Here is a 24,587-nt window from a genome sequence, read left to right as displayed (position 1 = left end):
AGCCTTATGGAAGAATATGCTAGATTGCATCTTTGAAGATGTAACAGGTAACAGATAATGTTTTGGATGGAGGCCTCCAATGGATTGATTTGGTTATTATTGCAATACATTACAAATCTTTTCCATTTAGCTGCATAGCATGCTCTAGTAGTTGGGCGCCTTGCCTCCTTGATAATGTTCATGCAATCAGGAGGCAAGTTAACCGCATGCGTGCTGCGGTCATTTTTGCGCTGTGCGGCTTTTTTCCAAAAGCCGCGTTACATGACGAGCTCAGCTCGTCATGAGCATGGAAGGGGTTAGGGTATCCGAACTCCAAGACTTCAGGAGCCAGATCGCTAGGTTCATCTGATTGGGATCTGTGTGCCTGATTTCTCCATGGTTCAGAGTTAAAAGATGTGGCGAGAGGCGCAGTCCTTGATGGGGAAATAGTGAAAGTTCTAGGAGCGTTGTGTTTCATGGCTATCTTGCCCATGTGGGAGCAACCAGGATCATTGTGAGTGACTGTTGGCGTAGTTTGCGTGCCACCAGCGGAATCAGTGGGGCTGGTGGAAAAGTGTACGCAAATCTGCCTGACCAGTTCATCCATATCGCATTGCCTTGTGACAACGGGTGTGGGAACCTGGCGGCAAAGTACTGGCATTTTGAGTTTTCTTTTGTGGCAAACAGATTTATCTCTTTTTTTTATTAAATATTTTTTATTGAAGGGTTTTTCACATATAGCACAGCACAGCATATAGTGTAAGAGAAAAAAATAAATAAAACATTTTTTAAAAATTAAAAAAAGGTACACACATTGTTTATTTATCCATACAGAATAAATTGTTCCCAAGTAGAGAAAAAAGTGAAGATGATTTAACATAATCAGTCGTAAATACCATAAAGGAAAACTCTTGCTCGCATATTCCAGATTTATCTCTGGATGCCCCCATTCTTGGAAGAATGGTTGGAGAACTTGAGGGTGAATCTCCCATTCGTGTAGCTGTTGGCTGTGTCTGCTTAACAGATCTGCTATTTGATTGTCTTTCCCTGGCAGGTGTTCCGCGAGGAGAAAAATGTTTTTGGGAATTGTCCATTTCCATATGCTCTGTGCTAGGTGAGACAGCTGTGGAGAGTGTGTCCCTCCTTGTTTCTGGATGTAGTACATGGCTGTCATGTTGTCCTTCCGGATTAACACAGCCTTGTTGTACAAGTATTTCTGGAATGCTTTCAGTGCTGGAAATACTGCTAGCAACTCTAAGTGGTTGATATGCAGTGTCTTGTGTTTGATTGTCCAGAGCCCTTGGACTGGGTATTGAAGTAGGTGGGCTCCCAAACCTGTCAGTGATGCGTCCGCTGTCAATACTACTTGTGGAACTGGCTCTTGGAACAGTCGCCCCTTGGAAAGGTTTTGTGGATCCCACCACTGCAGAGAGTTGTAAGTGCGACTGTCTACCAACACTAGGTCTTTTAGTTATCCTTGAGCCTGGTTCCACTGCCGTGCTAGGCATTCTTGCAATGGACGCATTTGAAGTAGGGCATGAGGAACAATGAATATGCAGGAGGCCATCATGCCTATGAGCTGCATGAACACTCGAGCTGGCAGAGAATGCCGTGGCTGAACTTTTTGAATGAGAGTTTGTATGCGGACTATCCTGGCTGGATTTGGATATGCCTTTGCCACTGAGGTATTTATTGTAGCTCTCAGATATTGTTGTATGTGGGAGGGCTGCAAGTGTGACTTTAGGTAATTTATGGAAAAACCCAGACTGTGCAACAGCTGGATTGTCCGAGACGTGTGGCTTGCACACTGTGCGCATGATTTGGCCTTTATGAGCCAATCGTCTAGGTATGGAAACACGTGGATGTGTTGCCTTCTGAGGTGTGCTGTGACTACTGCTAGGCATTTTGTGAACACCCTTGGTGCTGTAGTTACCCCGGAGGGGAGCACTTTGAATTGGTAATGTTGACCTTCTATTGTGAACCTGGATGTGAGCTGGATTTATAGGTATGTGAAAATATGCATCTTTGAGGTCTAATGTAGCAAAGACGTCGCCTTGCTGTAGTAACGGGAGGACTTGTTGTAGAGTAATCATAGGGAAATGCTCTGAGAGCATGTATTGGTTCAGAGGTCTGAGGTCTAGTATGGGTCTGAGGGATCCGTCTTTTTTGGGAATTTGGAAGTATAGAGAATATACTCCTGTTCCTTGGTGGTGAAAGGGGACTGGCTCTACGGCTCCCTTTTGTAGCATGGATGTGACCTCTTGTTGTAACAGCGTGATGTATTCTTTGGACATAGGACGGTGCTTGGGTGGTATGTTGGGTGAAGTAGAAGTGAGTTCCAGGAAATAACCATACTAGATAATTTGTCTCACCCACCTGTCTGTGGTTATGTTGTTCCAGACTGGTAGGAATTGTTGTAGTCTGCCTCCGACCGGTGTTAAGTGGTTTGGAGGGAGTGTGAGCGAGTCACTGTTTGGTGGCGGTGGAGGCTCTGGTGTCGTTGCTGCCACGTCCTCTGCCCTTGTTATTATTGCCTCTATAACCCCCTCTGTTTGAGCCTTTATTAAAGGTACTCTGGGTGTTACTTTTGAATGTTGAAGAAGTATGTGATGTGTTGCCTCTCCCTGAGCCTCTGAAGGAGGAGCAACGAAAGGAACTTCTGTGTTGTTGAAACTGAAGTGCGCCCATAGACTTAGCAGTTTCAGTATCTTTTTTCATTTTTTCCAAGATAGTATCTACTGCAGGGCCAAACAGGAAATCTTGGTTAACTGGTTGGTTGAGGATGGTGGATTGCACTTCGTTTTTAAAGCCAGATATGCGTAGCCATGCATGCCTGCGTAGTAATACTCTAGTATTAATGGACCTGGCTGCTGTGTCAGCTGCGTCTAGTGCACATTTAATGGAAGCGTTAGTTATAAATTTGCCTTCCTGTATCAGGTCGTTAGCTTTAGCTTTAAAAGGTTCTGGAAGGTGTTGTAGTAAACCTTCAAGTTGGTCATAATGTGCTCTATCGTAACGTGCTAATAGAGCTTGTGTGTTTGCAATCCTCCAGGAATTTGCTGCCTGTGAAGCTACTCTTTTGCCTGAGGCTTCTAAGATCTTTTACTCTTTGTCAGGAGGGGAAGCATCTCCTGTTTGTGAATTAGCTCTCTTTCGAGCGTTTGCCACAACTAGTGAATCTAATGGCAACTGTGATCTAATATAAGAAGGGTCTGTAGGGTCTGATTTATACTTTCTCAATTCTGGGATTGAGTACACGCGCTCTGGCTGGGTATTTGAATATGTCAGGCGTGCGTTTTAGTACCCCTTTCAACATAGGAAGTGTCCGTACACTTTTTTCAGAAGTAGGAAAAGTGTCAAATAGAAAATCCTCTATTGGGTCAGTGTGCATGTCTACACCATGGTATTTTGCTGCCCTATCTAATAATTGGTTAAAAACAATAGTGTCGTCAGTAGGTGACGGCTTTGTAGGGTATGAGGAAGTGTCAGGGATGGGTTGTGTATCATAAGGATCATTCTGGCCATCCCATGTGCCATCCTGTACAACGGGATTCTAAGGTTCTCCAAAATTATTTTGAGGATCTTCTCCCATGTTGTCTGCCTCATCATAGTTTGAATGTGTAGGAGAGTAAGGCACAAAAGGCATGTTAGGGAAGAAAGGAGGAGGAGTAAAAGGCCTTGCAGGAGATGTCCCAAAGTCTTTTCTTTGGAGAAACAGGGGAAGGAGTGTCAGTGTCCAATGGTCTCTTTTTCCTGTGGTAAACTGTAACGTGTCCTGTTTCAGGGTCTATATACAGTTTAGGTTGTTCCTCGCTCACTGGATCAGGATGGAAAAGTTCTTCCTCAACTGTCCGTGGTTTCGGAGCCGATGGTTTTGGCTTAGTCACTTGTTTGTGGTGAGTCTTTGGCTCGAGGGCCTTTGGCTGTGGAGCTTTTTTTCGGCTCGACTGCTGTTTTCGGGTCTGCGACCTTTTTTGGTTCGACTACTTTTTTCGGATCGACCGGGTTCTTCGGTTCGATAACTTTCGGTGGTTGAGCGTGTCTTTTATGCTCAACGACCCTTTTCGGCTAGATTTTCTTTGTCGAGTCGACGGCTTTGTTTGGGTCGACAGGCTTTTTAGTGTGATCCTGTTTTTGTGGATCGACACTTTTTGGGCTCGACTGTTATTTTCAGATCGACGACCCTCTTTGGTTCGAGGCCCTTTTTTGGCTCGATGGCTTTCGGCTCGACAACAGTCTTCGGTTCGATGACCTTTTTGGGAAGAGTGTTTGCTCACTCCCGGGGGATCAGAAGGCTTGGGTTTGTGCTTCGGTGCCGAGCCGGAAGGCGGGGTCTCTGAAGGAGTTTGTCGATCTCGGCTAAGGCCTTTAGGCGATGCTTCGACCGGAGCCTTGTATTTGGGTGTAAGCGGGGTTGGGGGCTCGGTACTCACTTCATCGAAAATGTTCTCCGGTTCTGGTGCCTGCCGCTGCATCTCTTGCCGAGCGGCCTGTCGGTTCCGGATAGTTTTCTTTGATCGGAACTGAGCACACGCCGGACAATTATCTCCGTTGTGCTCGGGAGATAAGCACTTGTTGCATACTGTGTGTTTATCAGTATGTGGGAATTTGGAGTGACATTGTGGGTACCTTTTAAACGGGCTCCTTTCCATCGACAGCAGGCCCACGTGGCGTCGAAAAGGCCCAACGGCCCACGTAGACGACCGGATTGAGATGGAAAGTTTGATCGAGTCAAGGGGTACCGAACAAGAACAATACCGTCTAGGTAGAAGGCTAGACCTTTTGGCCTTAGAAAGTTGCAAAGTTTTGGTTCCGAAGTTGGAGTATAGGAGTAGCATCCGAACCCAATGGCGGAAAAAAACAATCTGATGATGGAGAGAATGCCTATGCGCACTGTAGTCCACGGGAGGAGTCACCTATCTCGTGATACTTCTAAGACTCTTCCAGGCCAAGAAGATGCAAACATCCGGACCCAACACTAGGCGGCGATCTATGCTAAGATATGAATTCAGCAGCCCACATGCCTTGAACCTACACCGACAGGTAAAAAAATATTTGTTTTGCAGCGTGAATCTTTCTGGATTCACTATGCTGTGCATAGACTTTGTAGCGGTTTGTTATGTTTGTGGCGGCTGGGTGGAAGATGAGCGTTGGTTAGTGAATATGTGTTGAAGCACCTTCTGTTCTACTTGTGCTTCCTTTTTCATTTGTATATCTACGCAATAGTGCTTAGTAAACGTGTGCACTGAAGCCCATGTTGCCGCCAGGCATATGTCTTGAATGGGTGGGTTAGTCCGGAAGGCTATTGTTGCTCCCTTTTTTCTGGTCGAGTGGGCTTGTGCCCCCTCTGTTAGTTCTTGCCCTGCCTGTTTGCGGCAGAATTGTATCGTTTGTGCGATTCATTGTGCAATAGTGTCTTTTGTTACTGGTCTACCCAGGAAACTGGTTGCGAAGGACACAAAGAACTGCTTTGTCTTTCTGTGCTCTTTCATTTTTGCCATGTAATGCATTACTGCCCTTCTAGCGTCCAGAGTGTGAAGTGCCCTCTCTGCGCTTGTGGATGGCTTCTGAAAGAAGCTCGGTATTTGTATTGTTTGGTTCATGTGAAACCTTGACACCACCTTTGGCATAAAGTGTGGGTCTGTTCTCATTGCCACCCTGTCGTGTATTTGGATGTAGGGTTCTTGTAGAGTCAGCGCTTGCAGCTCGCTTACCCTGCGCAGCGAGGTGATTGTCACCAGAAAGGCTGTCTTCATTGTGAGCATTTGTAGTTAAGCCTTATGAATGGGTTCAAAGGGTGCTTTCATAAGCTCCGTTAGGACTAAATTCAGGTTCCATGCCGGTGGCGGCATCCTCTTGGGTGGTGCGATCCTTTTTGCCCCTTCCAGGAATCTCTTAACTACTTGTGATGTTAAGAAGCTCTATCCCGTCTCTCCTCTTGTGTAGGCTACTATTGCTGCTAGGTGTACTCTTAGCGAGGATGAACTTAGTTTTGCTTTCAGCAGGTGTGTTCGATATTTTAGCACCGTTGATTCCCTTGTCATTTTCGTGTGTAGCTTCTCCTTGCTGCACCATTGTGTGAACCTTTTCCATTTTGCCACATAGCACCTTCGTGTGGTAGGTCTCCTTGCCTCCCGCAGCGTGCTCTCCGGTAGTCTTAGATGTGCAAACTCTGTCTTCAGGAGCCATGCAGCTAGGCTGAGGCTCTCTGGGTGTAGTACCTCTCAGTTTTGCATAGAGAGTAAATCTTTTCTTTTCCCGAACTTGTGGGGTGGTCCCTGTGCCATTTCCATTATTTGTGAGTACCAGGTCTGCCTTGCCCACTGTGGTGCCACCAGGATCAGTGTCATGTTGCTGGTTCTGTACTTGCTGAGTACCCGGTGTATCAGTGGTATCGGGGGGGGAAAGCGTAGGCAAATGTTTTTGACCAGCTTATCCATAGGGCATTCCCCTGGGATTGTTCCTCTGGTTGCCTGGATGGAAGTACCGCCATTTTGCATTTTGGTGTGTCGCAAATAGGTCTATTGTTGGTGTTCCCCCACCTCCTGAATAGCCTTTGCGTTTCCTGTGCATTGAGCTCCCACTCGTGGGACTCTGATGTCTGAGCCTGTCTGCTTCCACATTGTCCTTTCCTGGTAGGTGTACGCTAGTAGGTCTATTTTGAGTGGGATGGCCCATCTCCATATTTCCTGCACTAGGTTGGATAGTGCGACTGATTGTGTTCCTCCCTGTTTGTTGATGTAGAACATCGTTGTTGTGTTGTCTGTTTGTATTAACACTCACTGGTTGTACAGTTGTTTCTGGAAGGCCTTCAGGGCGAGGAGCACTGTCTTTAGTTCCAGGTAGTTGATGTGTCTGACCTCATCTGCTGGAGTCCACAGACCCCTCACCTTGACCTTGTTCATGTGCGCTCCCCATCCCATCTGGGATGCGTCTGTGGTGATGGTCACCGTTGGGGTTGGTGGTGTTAAAGGCTTCCCTTTTGTTATGTTCTCCTTGTTCCACCACGTTATCTTCTCTTACACTGCGTGCGTTACAACTACTAGATCTTCCCAACTTCCTGTAGCTTGTGACCATTGTTGTTGCAGCCATTCCTGGAATGGTCTCATGTGGAGCCGTATTTTAGAGACCAGGTGTATGCAGGACGCAATCATCCCCATGATCTTGCTCGCTGTCCTCACTGTCAGAGCTCGCCCCTTCTGGTCTGTCTCCTTCAGCAGGGCAAATGTTCTCTTGTCGCTGGGGAACACCTTGCTCTGTATGGTGTTGATCTGTGCACCTAGGAAGATCTTCACTTGCTCTGGATCCATTGAGGACTTCACCCAGTGTATGGAGAATCCCAGGCCTGTCAGTGTTTTTGTGACCCGTTGTGCATGTTCCTTGCATGTCCTGTGGGAACTTGCTTTTATTAGCCAGTCGTCGAGGTAATGGTATACATGAATCCCTTCCCTCCGTAGGTGCGCTGCCACGGCAGCGAGACATTTGGTGAAGACCCTTGGTGCGGATTTTAGTCCGAAGGCTAGGGCTGTGAACTGGAAGTGTTCTTTGTTGATGGTAAATCTTAGTAGATGTTTGTGCTGCCTGTTCATGGGAATGGGCATCTTTGATGGACATGAAGTCTCCGTCCCTTATCTGAGAAATGACATCTTGTAGGGATGTCATTTTGAATTTTTGTGTTTTTATGTATTGGTTTAGAAACCTTAGATCCAGGATGGGTCTTAGCGTTTCGTCCACTTTTGATACTAGGAAATAGTTTGAGTACACTCCCTTGTTTCTTTCTCTGAATGGGACGGATTCGATGGCCTCCTTTTGGAGGAGATCTTGAGCCTCCTCGAGGAGTAGCACTAGTTCTTTTGCTGAGTGCGCCTTCCTTTTTGGTTTTGTTTGGTGGTTTCTTTTCCAGTTCTATGCAGTATCCAAACTGTATGATGTTGAGTATCCATTTGTATGTGGGTATCTTCTTCCATTCCTGTAAGAAATGTTTTAGCCTGCCTCCTACTGGTCTTACATGTTCGTTGATGTTTGGTTCGTGTAACCCTCTTCTGTTGACCTTGTTGTGTCCCACCCTCGGAGGGATCGTGTGGGTGGACATGCCTTGTGGGACGGAGTCAATTGAGGTGGGTTGCTGGCCCCCTCTTCTTGTTTGTCCTCGTCCATTCGCCCTCCTGCGAAATGACTGGCCCCTAGGCTGGTACTGCCAGGATGGTTTCTGCTGGCCCTGCTGTGCTTGATTGTCTCCCGGGTATGCCTGCTGGAATGTCTGGTGTGACGTTCCCGGCTGGTTTCCCCCCCCTTCCGTTCGGTCTCCGTGTCGGGCTACCCCTTCTCATTCCTCTGAACTGTAAGGCCCCCATGGACCTTGCAGTCTCATTTTTTTTCTTGAGCTGGGTGAGTTTTTCATCCACCGGTGCCCAGAACAGTGTTTCTCCATTGAAGGGAGTGCTCAGAATGTTGTTCTGTACTTCCGGCTTGAAGCCTGAGATCCTCAGCCAGGCATGCCCTCTTTCTGTGACCCCGATCATCATAGGCCTGCTGGATGTGTCCGCCCCATCCACGGCTGATTTCAGGCAGGAATTTGCTACATTTTCTTTTCTTCCACCAGGTGTGACGCTCTTTGTTGGTATTACTCAGGGGGGGGGGGCGGTGGAGCAGCTGTCTGACCTCGTCCCAGTGCTGGTACTGGTGACTGTTTAATTGGACATTGGAGTTTGCAATGCGCCAGTGTACCGCTGCATTCCTCTCTATTTTCCTCCCAGTTAGGTCCATCCTCCTAAGGTTGTTGGCACGTTTGCCCTTTTCCTGGCTGTTGCCGCAATAATGGAGTCTGTTGTGATGGATCCCTGAATGTAGGGGGGGGGGGGGGGGGTCCCAAGAGGAGTGCTTGTATTTCTTCTCCGTCCTAGGCGTGACAGACCTGCAGGTCGCTGGGTCTTTGAATGCATCCCTCCCTTGCTCCAGGACACTTGGGAGCATGGGGAGGAATTGGCTCCTTGTTTGAATGGGGAGCAGGGTCTCTAAGAGGAAGCAGGCCTTTGGTTTTTCTTCCTCCAGTTTGACGCCGTTGCCGCGTTCCTGATGACCATGTTGTAGACCCCAATGTCATCTGGAGGCGCAGGCCTCGAGGGTTACGTCTCCACGGGCTCTTCTAGACTGTCGGCAAAGAGGTCCAGGTCCTGTGCCATCGATCATGCCGAGCCGAAACTCGTCCACTGGTCAACGTCTCCTTCCTCTTCGTAGTATAGGCCCTCTTCCTCTAGTTGTTCCTGGGGCTCTGGAGTTTTCGGCGGCTCTTCGGCATCAAACTTCTCTTCTTCTATTTCGACGATCGGCGGCGGCTTCGCAGAATCATGCACCTTTTCATTTTCTCGTCGCACTCTCTCTTCCTTTGCAGGATGTTATCCATTTCAGCCTCGAGCCTTCTCTTCTTTCTCTCCATTTCGGCTGCCTGTTCGGCGTTGAGTGTTTCGTCCGATCTCTCCGGCGCCGTAGTCGAAGCGGCCTTCGGGTCCTTCTCCTTCGAAGTTGAGCGGTCCTTTTCGGGGACGTGCTTCGACCACCTTGGCTTTTCGCCTGTTTTCACCGTCTGGGAGTCCTTTTCAAAGGATACGCTTGGCTGTTTGTCCTTGGGTGCAGCTGCGTCCGTCGAGATTTTCGGCGCCGGTGCTCCCTTCGTGGACTTACTCTGTTTTTCGAGAGTCTGACTCAGACTTTCGAGAGTCTGTCGTGGGTTTAGGGGTCGACACCTCTCCTACCTCTTTAGATGTTTTCTTATCGGTCTCTACGACCGTGTAGTCATCTGGTCCCTCTGCGATGTTGCCCTCCTCGTCGCTGGAGAGGCCCTGGTCCCGAAGCGACGGAGGTTGGCCTTTGCCTTGCATGGTGTAGTTGGCTCTTCTCTATCTCTCTCTAACCCGGAGTGTCTTTGGGGTGAAGACGGAGCAGGCGTTGCAATTCTTGCTCTCGTGGTCGACCGGTAGGCAGAGGTTGCAGACCGGGTGCTGGTCCTTCTGCGCGTATTTGTGGTGGCAGTTATGGCAGAATTTAAAAGGTGTTTTGTCCATTCCTGCGCTCAGGGGGCCCCCTGTGTGAGCATTCTCCGTTGGACGTCTAAGTTCTCGAAGTTCTCCTTCTTTGTCGCCCGGCTCAGTGATCTTGATCCTCTGTCTCTTCTCCAATCTTTTCCGTGTAGAATTCGTCTTTTTCCTCTTCTTTCCTCCAAAAACTCTGGAGCCTCTCGGTGACGATCCAGACCCAACGGCGGAAAAAAGAATCTGAAGATGGCGCCCAAAGGTGGGAGCTTCCACAGGAAGCGTGCCGACGTCACAGGAAGTACACCAGAAGGTGGGACGTCGACACCTACCTGGGCTATGAAAAAAAAAAAAAAGAAAAGACTAAGATTCCGGACCCAACCACTAGGCCGCGGAATAATGCACAGCATAGTGAATCCAGAAAGATTCACGCTGCAAAACGTGGTATACATTTGGAAGCACAGCTTCTCTCCTTCATCCCACATTCCTTCAAAGAGCTGGCCACAAAAGGTTACATTAATTAAACGCTAAATACTGGTGTCATGAATTGCCCATCAATAACCTAAGAACATGAAGCACCAGATGCAATGGCTTCATATTCCAAAAGCTACTAGCAGACTATCATAATTAAGGCTCCCTGTTTTCCGTTTTAACTGATTTTTACAGATAAATACAGACAAAAAAAAACATGTATTTTCTAGTCTGTATTTATTTTTCAATGTGGATAAATATTGGTTGTTTTTGAGTGATTCTTAAAGCTGTCAATCAAGACGGCCAGGCCAACAGCTGTGCAGATTGACAAGCAAGGGGATAAAAAAATATAAGGATTTTAGTAAAGAGCCTAAAAGAGCAGTAGATTTGCACAACCTTGATACTAAAATTTACATATTTTCTTACTGATGCATTTTTTACCATCTAAGTGTGTATATATCATTGAAACCTGTCAGGATGAATACAGACGGAAATTAAAAAATATAAATACCATAAAACCAGGCCCCCCAATTATAATGCACCAAACAAGGGTTTCACTTGTACGAGCTGATACTATGTGATTGGTGCTAGCATCCCAAAGTAGACAAGTCTCAATGGGAATGAAGGATTTTAAGACAAGTTTGGATAGGGTGGGCTTAGGGTGATGTTGCCAGAACATGGGCAAGGCCTCATCTGTGTTGGGAGGACAGGAGTGGGCTGTTGAGCAAAATGAAAGCTGTAGGTGGGCCTTTTCTTGAAAAAGTGGCAATAGATTTTTTACAAATCAATTCTCTACACTTTTATGTTAGTATATTCAGGTTCAAATCTATGTTGCTTTATTCCTGGAATAAAACCTACTGACACAAAAGAAGATAGACTATCAATTGCAAACTTTACTGGCTCGGTCAATGCTTGTTCATCCTACATCTACATACTTGTATAAATAATGGCCACAAATGATCTAGAAAGTAAATGATTCAGCACCTTCCAATTTTCACCTGAATTGGTCAACCACCCTACTGCAGTTGATACTCTTAAGGCATTTAATCAAATGCATAGTCAATCTATTGGATAAAGGTTTGTTAATTCATCATTTTCAGTACTAGTACCTTTCTACCAATAGCTCCATTGGGCTTTTTAGGTGGGGGTGGCTCAAAAATCCTCTGCTGCTGTTGAGGCGGAAGGGTGGAATACAAAGGAATGATTTTGATGTCGCCAACTTCAGGACCCAAGTCCTCAACCTCACGCTTTATCCTTTTACAGGCTTCATCTATTTCCTGAAGAACAATGGGAATGAAAGTATAGAGCTTAGAAGTTAAAATATTTTAAAAAATCTGGTAAGGCAATGGACAGTGGTCAATTTTTAAAATTCACAACAGTGCAATATCTCACAGTATTGGATAGTTTCTACTCCAACCATTTCAGTAACGCCGATGAATAAAGACCAGCAAGGTTTGCATTCAGCATTACTTTTATCGTAGTCAGGTTTCCCACTTCATTTTCAACAAATTGTACTAAAATTGGAATCTTCAACCAAAGAATATTAAAATGCACAAATGACCTTTTTAACTTTTCTAATCTTAAAGAAACTGATTGCCAAGATATGGGAAACAGTCCAATTAAGTTTAAATGTCAAATATCATTAAAACAATTACTTTGGACATTTGCACATAACGATAAACCTTTCCAGAATTAAAAGACCTTCAAGCATGGAACTTATAAGAGGACAATATATGCATAGTAGGCAGAAAAAGCATTTTTTCTGGGGGTGGGGGGGTTAAGTATATCTTGGAGCAAAAAAAAATCAAATGCTTCATCTGTCAGATAGCAAATATTATAAATAAGAAAAAAAATCTAAAATGTTTAAATCTATATATATTTTCAAGATTTAAAAACATGGAGGCATTTTATTGCCTTTCAGTGTCTGACTGTTTCTGGAGAGCATGCAAATAACTTGGAATAGGGTACTTGATGCTAAGCTGTAATGAAAGGACCAAGAGGAGCAAATCAGGATGAAAACGGCTAGGTTTTGAGAGATTTATGGAAGGCAAAGTTTTCTCGGAGCAGTATTCGGGTAATGAGGTCCAAGTACTCTCTCACTGGAAAATAATGCCCCTTTCTTTAGCTTTAGTAGTAGGACGCTGCTCGAGGTTGGACCTTCCTTGCCTGTTATAAGTAATTGTAAAAAGGTTGAGTGCGTCCTCCGGTTAAATAATAGATATTTTTTTTCTGTTTTTTTCTGTTTATTTCATCATGCAGATCTATCATGCGTTGCTTGCTATAACTGCTCCCCCCTGCGTGGGATGATATGCGGGATTGTCGCATGTTTTCTTGTTAAACTAATAAACATATTTCTTAACAAAAAAAATAAAAAATACAAGACCAGCAATAGAGAATCCATAAACATTTACAAACCCAAAAAACAAATCTGAATATTGAAATGTGAACATACCTCTTGACCTGTCAAGAAAAGCAGAAGATCGCCTTCCTCTTCCTCACACATATGAATCTGTATCACAGTTCTGATGGCTGCCTCAAGGTAGTCCCTTTCTGGCTCTGGAGTGTAAAAGATCTCCACAGGATGAGTACGACCAGGGATGGTTAAGAGGGGGCAGTTATCAAAATAAATCTGAAACTTGCCTGCATCTAAAGTAGCACTCATAACTATAACCTGCAAAAAAGAACATTCATTTATAAAAAAATCAAATCCAGACTAACGTTTGGCACACATTCCAACATGTTTAACAATAAAGAATCTCAGCTTTTCAAGAAGGCAGTTGATACACTCAGCCAGCTAGGACCCTGTTGATATTCATATGTTATTACAATAAAAATTTGTGAAAACTTGTGGAAATAATGGTCTAATGCGAAAAAAATATCCAATCACACTTTTTGCTCTACCCAATTTCCTCCACTAAAAACTCTGAGGGCTAATAAGAAATGCAACAAATGATGTACCCAGTAATGAAAGCAACTTACCAGTCGCAATAATAGTTCATCAATACTGCCTGAAAATCGGAAATCGTTAAGTATTTCCTCACACTATGTGAGGATCCTAAACGGTTTTATAGATTGTCTTCATCAGAAGTCTGCCCTTTAGAATTATGAATTCTTCGAGGGTGAGAATTTCTAAAATGGAACTTCTGTCTTTGTGAAAATCTGAAGCATACCTATAGTCAGTCATTCTACCATCTGACAACAATATAGAAGATGGGAGCAGAAAGGTACTAACAAACCAGACTGACGATTAAAAGGTTGAATTAATATTGCTGGAGATCTTTTTCTTTTCCATACACTTCTGCTTACAAAAAACCCAAGCTGCAACCCCCTAAAAGGGAGGTCGGTTTTAAGGAATCCAGTGCACTAAAAACATACGTGGCTACTTTATGTGAAGAAACGGATTCTTAAAAATAATGCTACAGCAATTATGGATGGACCTTTGAACAGTGTCCCTAGAGATCCATACCAGGAGTGCATGTCCCAAAAGTGCAAACTTAACTTCATCTTTGTCAAATAGCACTGGATCAACCTGGCAAACAGCACCACTTTGTAAAGTGGAGTGCTATCATAGTAATTCATGGAGTAATTAAGAATGCTCAAGAGGTAGAAGTAGGGCAATTTTATGGCAATTTTAGACAAATTTCAATCGCTTTGTGAACTTAGCTCCAACTATTGTGGGATAGTACTTTGCAAGGTTGCTAAGGGGTCAAAACGTATTAGTGCCACAATTTTAGATTTTTAAGTTTACCTCCCCAAGGAGGAGGAAGGATTCAGGATAGTAGGAGCACAAAGAAACCCACTCGGGTGGTGGGCACTTCATAAATGCTGTCAGTCTGTCACCTAACAGTGGAAGAGAAACCTTTCTGCGGTTTTCAGGGGAAGGGAGCAGCACAGATATACAAATTATTCGGACAACCACAAGAGAAGAAGACAATAGGTGAAAGGGAACAGGTACTATTGCAGAACCTTACAGTGATCATACTGGTGTGATAATCGCATAGACTAATGTCTTACCCCTTAAACCCCCAAAAATGTATTTCTATGGTTTAATGAATATAAAGGTCAAACAGATCTGGTGTATGATTTAAGCAATTACTTTCTGCTCGGTTATAAACTTACCACCACAGGCAGTAATAAAGAGTTTCGATACATTCTATAACTGTTATACCATATGTAACCCACATAAAAAGAGTTCATATAATGTATGATGCTGTTGAAAGAACCACCAGACAAAGTTAATAGTTACATCTTTAACATCTACACTTAAAACAGTCTATAGAGCTATACTAATACTGCATGCTAAATTGGAATGGAATACAGGATTTCAAAGGTGGAAAATAATTATACCTGTGGTATCTAGTAAAAAAGGTGCTTATGCATACAAGGACCGATAGTGGGAGAAAACATTATGAGTGAAACCACGTGTATACTTTGTTGTGCATTTTGTATGCATTTCAATGAAAAGAGTAAAAGGTCAACAAATAGTATATGGTTATTTGTCCAGCAACCGTGAAATAATCCTAAGAATCATAAGTCACAGCTAAGTTAAAGAATCTAAACAGTTAGTAGAGCACGAATCTCAAAGCTTAAAAACATATGAGAAAAGTGTTTTAATGAGGAGAATGAGGATAACGGATAGTCTAGAACAATTTGATCAATAAAAGCAAAGAAACATGTGGATAAAATCACCTGGAAGAAAAAATAAATTACATTTTCCGGTTCATCAAAAAAAATTAAAGAAAAGGTGAAGTTCCTGGAAAAATTTGCCCTAACAAGCAATTGTATTTACCCGGAGCACAATACTGAGCTGATATATAATATATAGCCACAACTATAGTTCAGTTACAAATTACACCTCAACTCACCTTTAAATCATTTCTTTGTCTTACAACTTCCTTCAAAACACCCATCAATATATCGGTAGCCAATGTTCTTTCATGAGCTTCATCAAGAATGATAACACCATACCTCTCCAGCAAGGGATCATTCATTGCCTCACGCAACAACATACCATCAGTCATGTACCTAGGGGAAAATAATTGATGAGAAATTATAATCACACAAACTTTGTTGAAATGATTTCTATATTTAAAACCACTTTTTATAATGGCTAGTTTACAGAGAACATATCTTCAAAGCCATCAGGTTTTCCCCTTCTCTCAAAGCAAACTGAATACTTGACATGTTGGGGGAAGCAAAACAACCAGCTAACCCCCTCATCTATCGTATCTCACTTCACTAAAACACTGACAAGATCAATAAGCTCCATCATGGTATCCATTAGCACAACACCTACAATCCAATAACCCAAAAACAGACCACCACCCCCACATCTATTCTTCCACTCCTCTCTAGTTTTAGTGAGGCACGCAAAAATTAATTATATGAAGGCAATCAGGTAATGTCCAATGCTAAGCCCACATTAAGATTGTCTCGCTGAATTTGCCATTTTGTGCCAATGGTTTACTTTTATAACATTTTCCTAAAGAACCTTCTTAGTTAGCCTAAAGTGAACTTGTTCCTCTCCGCTCTTAGATTCAAAGAATCAAAGATCCTCTGCACAACCACACCCAAGTAAAAGCCTCCCATGAGCGAAATTACTCTCACTACAGCACAGAGAGCATCAATGTGACTATCTTGCCCCATAGGACAGAATGGGGAATACTTGGTGACATCTAACAAGCATATCTTCCCATAGGGACAAGATGGAAAAATTTAGTTTGGTATACCCAAACTCAGAATTTAATAAACACATTGTAAGAAAGTGCCATCTTTCTTGCACGGTATGCTCTCACTTTTTGCTGATGTACTTTGAGTGTGCACTTGACTCCTGCCAATCAGGTGCCCCAGGGCCTATGTTCCTTCCCTAAAACTGTATTGAAACCTAAACCCAATTGGCATCTCTGGCCACATGTCAGCCCCTGGTAAATGGTAGCCTAGGTACCCAGGGCACTGTGACCAGAGATGGTCCATAAGGGCTGCAGCACTTATTGTGCCACCCTTAGGGGTCCTGTACCCTGACACATACACTGCCTTTGCAAGCGGAGTGTCTTGGTGCAGAACAAAGAGTTGAAATGGCACACATCCTTGTGTGCCATGCCCACAACACACTGCTCTGGCATACCTCTATCTGGGTGCCCCATGCCAGTGGTGTGGGTTCTGGTGCAGGAGCCCTGTACCCCTACAAAACTCTAGTCCATTCCTGGGCACTGTAAGTACAGTGCTGCCTTTAAGAGTATATGGTACTGGGAGGTAGTCATCCTGAACTCCACAGCACCATGATGGCTACACTGAAGCCTGAGAAGTTTGGTATCAAACTTCTCTGCACATTAAATCCACACTAATGCCAGTCTGGGATTTAATGCGGGGTAGTGTGGCTCACTGGTTAGAGGCGGCAGGCCTGAGAGCAGAAGTCGGCCCGGGACCAGGGTTCAATTCCCGACGCGGCAGGGTCGTGGACTTTGGTCGCGGACTCGATAATTCTCGCTTTGGTGCTTACTCTAAACAGGGGTTCCACTCGGCAACTCTGGGCATTAGCTTGCCTAATCTCCACAACGGCCCCACCAATTCCGGGGATGCCTGGCTCCACCTTGGGGACTCCCAGCAAGGGACCATCCCACAGGGAAAGCCAGGACGGGTTCCCCAGAGTTATACAGCGCCAGGAAACCTATGGACGGGTAGCAGTGCGCTTTACAAGCTCAAAAACATTTACAAACAATGCACGACAGAGGGCAACTTAGAGTTGCCCCCTGAAACAAACCCCCAACCTGTGTCCTGACCGACAGGCTGCCTAGGCTGCCACCCAGCAGACATGTTGCTGGACACCTGGGTAGAGAGCCATCCGCTCTCGTGGGCCTGCAACAATACACATCCTGGGGCGAGGTGCTAGGTGCTTCTGATTTAAATCTGCCCCACTGCTGCTTTTCATGTGCAGAACAGTGGCAAGAGCTGTTAAGATGGGCGCTATCTTGGTCTGTCAATAAATGGACAACTGGCCAGTCACAGCCAACACTTCTCAAAAACACCAACATGAACTGTGTTTTTGACCTAGGATTGCAGATCAGTTCATCCAAATTGGTTCTCCAGTCTGTGCAGAAAATGCTGAACGGTGGAGAAATTCTGTGTGCAAAGCCAACAAAAGTATCTTTTTTGGATGAAAGACTAGACAAATATTCTGATGAAGACGACCCGAGGGGCTCTTGCTGCACAAGTCTCTCTACTACCTCATAGATAGCCTGCATCTTTCTGGTGGATGTCCAACACCAGGTTACACTTCGTTATCTTCTGAAATACCAGATTTCTTCCGGTATGTAGCATCTCAGCCTCCTTTTTCATCCTGTGGAAATCATCTGTACGATTGCCAAATAAAGATCGTGAGAACGGCATATCCGAGATATTCTGCTTAGAGGGCAGTGTGTGGCCTGAACATGCCTCGAAATGGTGCAAGGAGAATGGCTCCTGCCTAGATGTGTTGAATCCCGCCAAGTATCCCACAAGGTCCTGTGGACAGGATTCTAAACGCCTCAAAAATATATGCGACCGGGCCTCCAGCACCGGTTAAAAGTCCTGGCTGAAGTGAGGTGAAGAGTGGCTCCTTGCTCTCACACTGGGTTGCAATAATGTCCGATAAGAGCATTGGGGTGGAATGAGCTGAAGGAAATGTAGAACAGTATGTGGACTATCGAGAACAGTGAGGAGGCTGATCCAGGACGTTGGGTGCGGGTACTAACCAGGGCAACACTGGTGAGATCAGCAGTTGATTCAGTTCCCAAGAGGTGTGAAGGCTTGAATCCATTTGTCTACATGGAAAAAGGAGCCTAAAAATGTAGGCATGGTTGGCTTAGAACCAAATATATCACTAGTCAGGCCTGCAAATTTGAAAACGAATAAATCTGTTCATGAGAACATGTTATCTGCCAGGGACACACACTGAAGAGTTGAATTAGTTGTTAACTCGATCAGTGTTAAAATCAGAAGAGGAGGAGAGACAAAACCTCACCAATCCGTGGCAAATACGAAGGAGAAGCAAGAGACAACTGCCTTTACTCTACAGCTCTTCTTAGACGTCCTTTCCATTGAGCACCTGGAACGGAGCTCGTCTTTCACACAGTGGTTCACTCGGTTCAGTTCCTCTTGCCCAACTATGCCTCCTGTCTGACGGCCTCTGCTACCTGTCAGAATGCCTTAACTATTGCCCTGCAGACTCTGCGCCCTTTCCTGTCAAAGCCTACTGCACTCCTACCTGGCAGGCTGTGTCCGGCCTCTTATCTGTCAATACACCCTGCCTTCATTCCCTCCCTGTAGATTCAGAATCCTACCTGTCGCTTCCTTTCATCCGGACCATCACCCTGTGCTTATACATTTTGTTATTTGCAATTTCTATGCCTTATGTATTTGTCCTATCTCTTATATGCAGTTAATTTAACCTCCGGTTCGCTAGTAAAACTGAATTACCGTGTCACGAAATGATGCATGTCTAAAAAGTGTGTCACCAACATGAAAAGTTTGGAAAGCTCTCCATTAAAGTTTCTCAGAAACATCTTTCCGTTTATTCCCCATATTTTTCACAAACTTGTCATTTCAGCTCTGGTTTTGTCCAGAGCGGATTACTATATTGGCCTTTTCGTCAATCTGAGGAAAAAATGGCTCACAAAAATTCAGTTTGTGCAAGACGCCGCGGCTCACATATTACTGGATATTCCCACACAAATCTGCTGTCGCTGCAATTAGACAACTATACTGGCTTCCAGTAAAGAGACGCATTGAGTTTAAGGCTCTTTGCATCGCTTTCAAAGCAGTGCATGGACCAAGTTTTTGCAAACAAAATGTCCAATGGTACGTTCCTCATCGGTCGCTGCTGTCTTCTCTTGCCCATAATTTGGCAATTCCTAGATTTAGGATGACCGCCTGGGACAGCAGGTGCTTTCTGGTCGGTACCACCGGACTCTGGAATTCTCTTCCACTAGAGTTAAAAGTGGAAACTCGACTATTGGCCTTCAGTAAAGCTCTAAAAACTTGGCTTTTTAATTTCTGATCCCGCAAGTCCAGTCTCAGTGCTTAGATGTTCTGCGAGCAAGCTCCTAGACACCCTCCGATATTTGTTCGCGCTCCACAAAAATCGAGTTTTCCTTTAACTTCAACTATACTAGCACTACGTTTTTAATAACCTTGACAGTCACCATTCACTTGGAGTTGTTCCGATCATGTTCCACGGTACATGTTAACCGTACACTCAACTTCAGTAAAACACACAACTATCCAGTGGGAGCCATTTCACAAGGAAGGACATTCCTTCGCATTCGAACAATGAAACGCTAGAACTCATTTGCTACACAAGTTGTTGGTAATTCCACTATAACTATAATTGTGCGAAAATGGGATTTTGTTGCAGTAAAATCCACACCTCTTTTTGGCTGGCTTTTGCTGCAACTTTGACTGTAGAGTACTGTGTCCCTGCTGTCCAGGTTCCCAAAACCAGTGCTCTGTCCCCAAAAACATGTCCACTATTGGTACTTCTGCCCCCATGTAAGTCCCTCGTAAGTGGTACCCTGAGCTTCACCAAACCCAGGACTGTGTGGTACCAAACAGATCCTTGTAATAAATCCACACCGATTCCAGTGTGAGATTTATTAAAACATGTACTTCAAGGGCACCTTAGCGGTGCCCCCTGAAAACCTATCGACAATGGTGTGGGCACCGGCTGGCTTTAGGCAGCCTGCCACCCACAGATGTGTTTCTGGACCCCTGGGTGGAGAGCCCTTGCTCTCTGGGACCTGAAACCATGCACATCCTGGGCAGAGGTGTCACACCTCCGCCCCCAGGATGGGAAGCTTCAAAGGCTGCCGTCTCGGTAATGCAACCCCCAGCCTCTGCTGCTAGCAGCAGGTGGCAGCCTGCAGTGAACACCACCACTTTGGATGAGAAAACTGTCGGGGAAAACCTAGAAAGGCTAGGTGTGCCCACCTTTGCCAAATCCACACCTCAGGTGGAGGAGGCAAAGTTTAGCACATTTTTCAGTCCCCCCCCATCTTTAAGATGAGGGGATTCCTTCAATCAGTACTAGGTCTAGGCCCCCTCCCACATGAGGGTGGCATCATAGAGGGTGTAGTCACTAGACGCCCACAGTCCGAGTGGCTCACCTGTGCAGTGAAGTCTCCCGAGCGATCCTGAGATAGTGTCCACATTGGCTGACCTCTCCTGATCTCCACAGAGGCACCTGCAGTGTGAATCCAGAGGCTCCCCCTGATCACGATCGGCAGGACACCCTTGCACTGAAGCCCCTGGACGCTAGTGAGCTGAACAAACGGTGTCCCTATGACCCCCTACATCTCTACTTACCTCTGCTGGTAAACATCCTCTCCAGAACCATAACGGACTTTCAGACCGGAAACCTCAAAATGTTTTGACTGCCTGAATAGTCTAAAAAACAATTCTCCTCGTGTCCCCTACCTCGAACAATGGATACCACAAACCATTTGAAATCGAAAGGACACAGAGTTAAAACCAGCTCATTCCCGGGTTCCAAAAACCCTCATCCTCTCATCTTCAGACCTTTCCGATTGCAGTAATCCGAAGCTATCTTGACTTGCATGAGGAAATTAGAATCTCCAACCTGGAATAGCAGCAAGATCGGAGTATCCCAAAACTATGTAAAAGAGACTGTTTCGCAGGAAAGGCTTCCTAGCTCTAAGGAACCCCCTCAAAGCGCGGAACATCTATTTCTCCTTCGTCAGTCTCGGCAGATTTAAAATTAATCACATGGGGAAATCCTCGATCTTTAAAGGACACGCACACCTTCAGTCCTGTATCAAAAACCCACAGCAACAAGAAATTATCTTTTTTGATTGCTCCACACATCACTGGTGGTCGCTCCTGGCTACTCTCCATTCCGTCAGATGACTCACTTTTCTCTAGTTCAGCCTGCTCTATAAATGATGGTGTTCATATGTTGTTTGAAACATGTAAATGATGTTTAAAAGGTGTACATGATCAAAATGTGTGTGCATACAAACATACCGTACCAACTTCATACGTACACCATCAGGCACCGTAGCCTCTGCAGGCCACTTTCTGCATCCAGGCGCCATCACACTCACCTCTACACTCATCTGAGACATAGCTTGTGTAGATCTACATCATTTTACATCTCTCTAGATAAATAACCTCACTCGCAACCTTACACACTCATCCTACATCATCACACCCGATACTTACACAGTCATACATATGTACACATTTGCATACATTAACTTGCACTTACGTCCTCCCACTCATAGGGCAGATTCATTCACAGCTTTGAATAAAGAGAATGGCTGGACAAAACCTCATCCTCAAACATCTTTCGATTTATTCTACTCAAGGAGTGGTTTTGTGTGATGAGATTAAGATTGCGTCCATGTACATTCAAAGTTGCTCCTCATGTTTATCACCTTGCTCTTACCATGCTGAAATGGTCGCATTTACTGTATTTGTTCTCATCAGAAGGCTTACCAATTGTAATGATGGCAAACTTCCTATGAGGTTCTATGAGAACTCCATACCAGCATGCCTTGAATGTTAAGTTATATTCACAGCAGTACGACCCTACGTTCCCTGTACATGGGTGGCTCTTACATTAATCAGACCCCGCAATGAATTCTGGGAATGGATATACTCTTAACATGATTTGTAGATTGAGCATCCTATCACCCCCAGTTGTACACACTAGACGTTGGTTAAATTTCAGTTGCAAATTGCCTGCTCCCTTCCTGATTAATAGCTCAAGGGTAGCCAAAGCAGCACCATTGTTCGGCAACTAGTCTCAATTGAATTGCATACTGAGCTAGCCTCCCAACTTTCGGCAACTCATTGCTCCCTGCCTACCACTCAGCCAACTACCAAACATCCCCGCCCCCCCCCCCTCCCAGCTGCCTTAAACCCCGCATCACTCCCCTACCCTTCTTGCAGCTCTCACAGGGCGAATCCGGATTTGTGGCTACCCCTGCCCCACTTTCCATCTTGGAATGGAAAACTGGGTTTCTATTTTTTTATCTTCACATTACTTTCTTGCTTTTGTTCCCCTACTCCCTCCCACCTGGGATATCCCAAGCCTAGTATGCCAAGTCCACTGGCGTGAGCTAAAGAATGATGATGGATTAAACCCAGATTAGTTGACTGGGGGGGAGTGCTTGCAACACTCCGTCCATCATACCCTTTGGTTTTGCTTTGTTCGTCCTAAGTTGGCAGGGTATGCCCAGATGTGGGTCCCTTGCTCACTTTGCCACTGGATTCAAGCTAGCCTGGCTGATGACGGCTTATTAGCCAGAAACCGGTCCAAGGATGTTTGTTTCTGGTGCAGGGAAGACATGGCTTGGCAGTTCGGCTGGACTGTTCCCATGAGGCACAGGGTCATACAGATTTGGGGTGGCGGAGTGAGCTAAAGAATGATGATAGATTAAACCCAGATCAGTTGACGGGGGTGAGTGCTTGCAATGTTCCACACTCCGTCCATCATCCCCTTCGGTTAAGTCCATCCTGCCCTACACCTCAAATAACGTGCCACAACCTAAACTGCACCTCCCGCATTTTAGATCTCATATTATACCGAGACCTCCATAACATATATTATGACCAACAACAACACTCTTAAGATCCTCTCATTAAACACTAAAGGGCTAAACTGCCCTGTCAAAAGGAGGTAGATCATAAGTATTCCAGCAAGTTTTTAAAACAATATAGAGACATAGGTCTGCACACTAATTGTAATAATATGGTTTTAGATAACTTACAAGCACCGTACGTCTGCTCCAACTGTCAGTTCACTATTAATACTTCGGAAAGGGTTTCTAATTTTCACTCTCCTGCCCCATCCTTTTCAATTACATGCAGCACGCTACTCAACGCTCGGTCAATGATTAAACATTGTTAGGAGCTCTAGGAATTCTTAAAAACTCATAATTTCGATACGTTTCTGACAGAAACCTGGGCTGATTCGACTGTTGCTCCATACATTATTGCGGTTTTACCCAATGAATACCAGGTTTTTCGACTCGATAGGGAAATAAAGAAAGGAGGTGGGATTGCTATACTTGGACATATCCTGTCTCCACGTTCATATAACGGATTGTGAAGTCCTTTATTTTAGCCTAAAGGTGAGAAATCAAACCAAACATCATGGCCTTTTGGACTATAAGTCCCTCGGTCCCAAGACTGTCTTTTTAGAAGCCCTTAACGAGTACTTGGAACAGAGTGTTTTCATTGATAATTACACCATACTCTGAGATTTTAATTTCCATCTTGAGCACCTTAACAGTGACACCAGCAGGTTTGTTGATAAAATGCTTGGTTTTGATCTAAAACAATTAGTTGCTGCTCCCACCCATCAAGCTGGACATACGCTCAATGGTATTTTGTACCCGTTTCTCTTTTAGATATTATCCCGGTCACTTGGTCGGACCACACAGTTTGGTTTCTGTTTCTATTAGACTAAGGCTGGCCCAAATTTGAGAAACCAGACTAAACTAGTAAGGCCTTGGAATGAAAGAAATGAACAGGATCTAATCAAACTCACTCAACCGGTGTTAACCGAAACAGCGGATATTGCTGCTTCGCGGTATTTTAACTGGATCCACGAAGCGGTTATTAATTTGGCCCCACTTAAGTTATTAGTTTCAGAGTGCTCCTGTCAGTCCCCTGCTCCTCGGAGACATTAAGACAAAAAAAGAAAAGCTATTGTCAACAGGAAAGGAAATGGAGAAATACATATGCCAGGTGCGGGGCTGCATCGGCCGTTGGCAGCACTGGGGAGGGAGTGATCCCGTCGGACGATGGGAGCACGGAAGGGGCTAAACCTAGTCCAGACTGATAATGTCTGTATTGGTGTTAACAATAGCAATTCAAATATCGATAATTTGTCAAGCCAAATTCAGGAATTCCATGTGCCTTTGTTGAAAGCAAAGAAGGGCAAGTGTCAGGCAAAAAGGGTCACATCTAACTGAATCTTTCTGGGAATTAAGGTCGGCGTACAGATCCCACATGATCCGCTCGTAGGCATGCTCTAGGTCCTAGAGTCTAGGACATCCTTCTCGCTATGTGCTGTATTTGCATGGAGTGCTTCCGGATCTGATTAGA

The 24,587-nt window shown here is 44.9% G+C and overlaps 1 protein-coding gene across 1 annotated transcript in view; it reads right to left on the bottom strand.

The window, feature by feature from the left end:
- Nucleotides 1-24,587, bottom strand: part of DHX15 (DEAH-box helicase 15) — a 177,421-nt gene that overhangs the window by 93,283 nt on the left and 59,551 nt on the right. Inside the window, exons 4-6 of the mRNA XM_078678396.1 lie at nt 15,344-15,503; nt 12,931-13,149; nt 11,588-11,755 (exon numbers count right to left, since the gene is read on the bottom strand). Of these exons, the coding sequence (XP_078534522.1) occupies nt 11,588-11,755; nt 12,931-13,149; nt 15,344-15,503 (547 nt within the window). The remainder of the gene's footprint in view (nt 1-11,587; nt 11,756-12,930; nt 13,150-15,343; nt 15,504-24,587) is intronic.

This window comes from Lissotriton helveticus, chromosome 2_2 (genome assembly GCF_964261635.1).
Source record: "Lissotriton helveticus chromosome 2_2, aLisHel1.1, whole genome shotgun sequence".
Classification (NCBI taxonomy): Eukaryota; Metazoa; Chordata; class Amphibia; order Caudata; family Salamandridae; genus Lissotriton; species Lissotriton helveticus.
The sequence above is the reverse complement of the archived record's forward strand: the minus strand, read 5'-3'. Positions and strand labels throughout refer to the sequence as shown.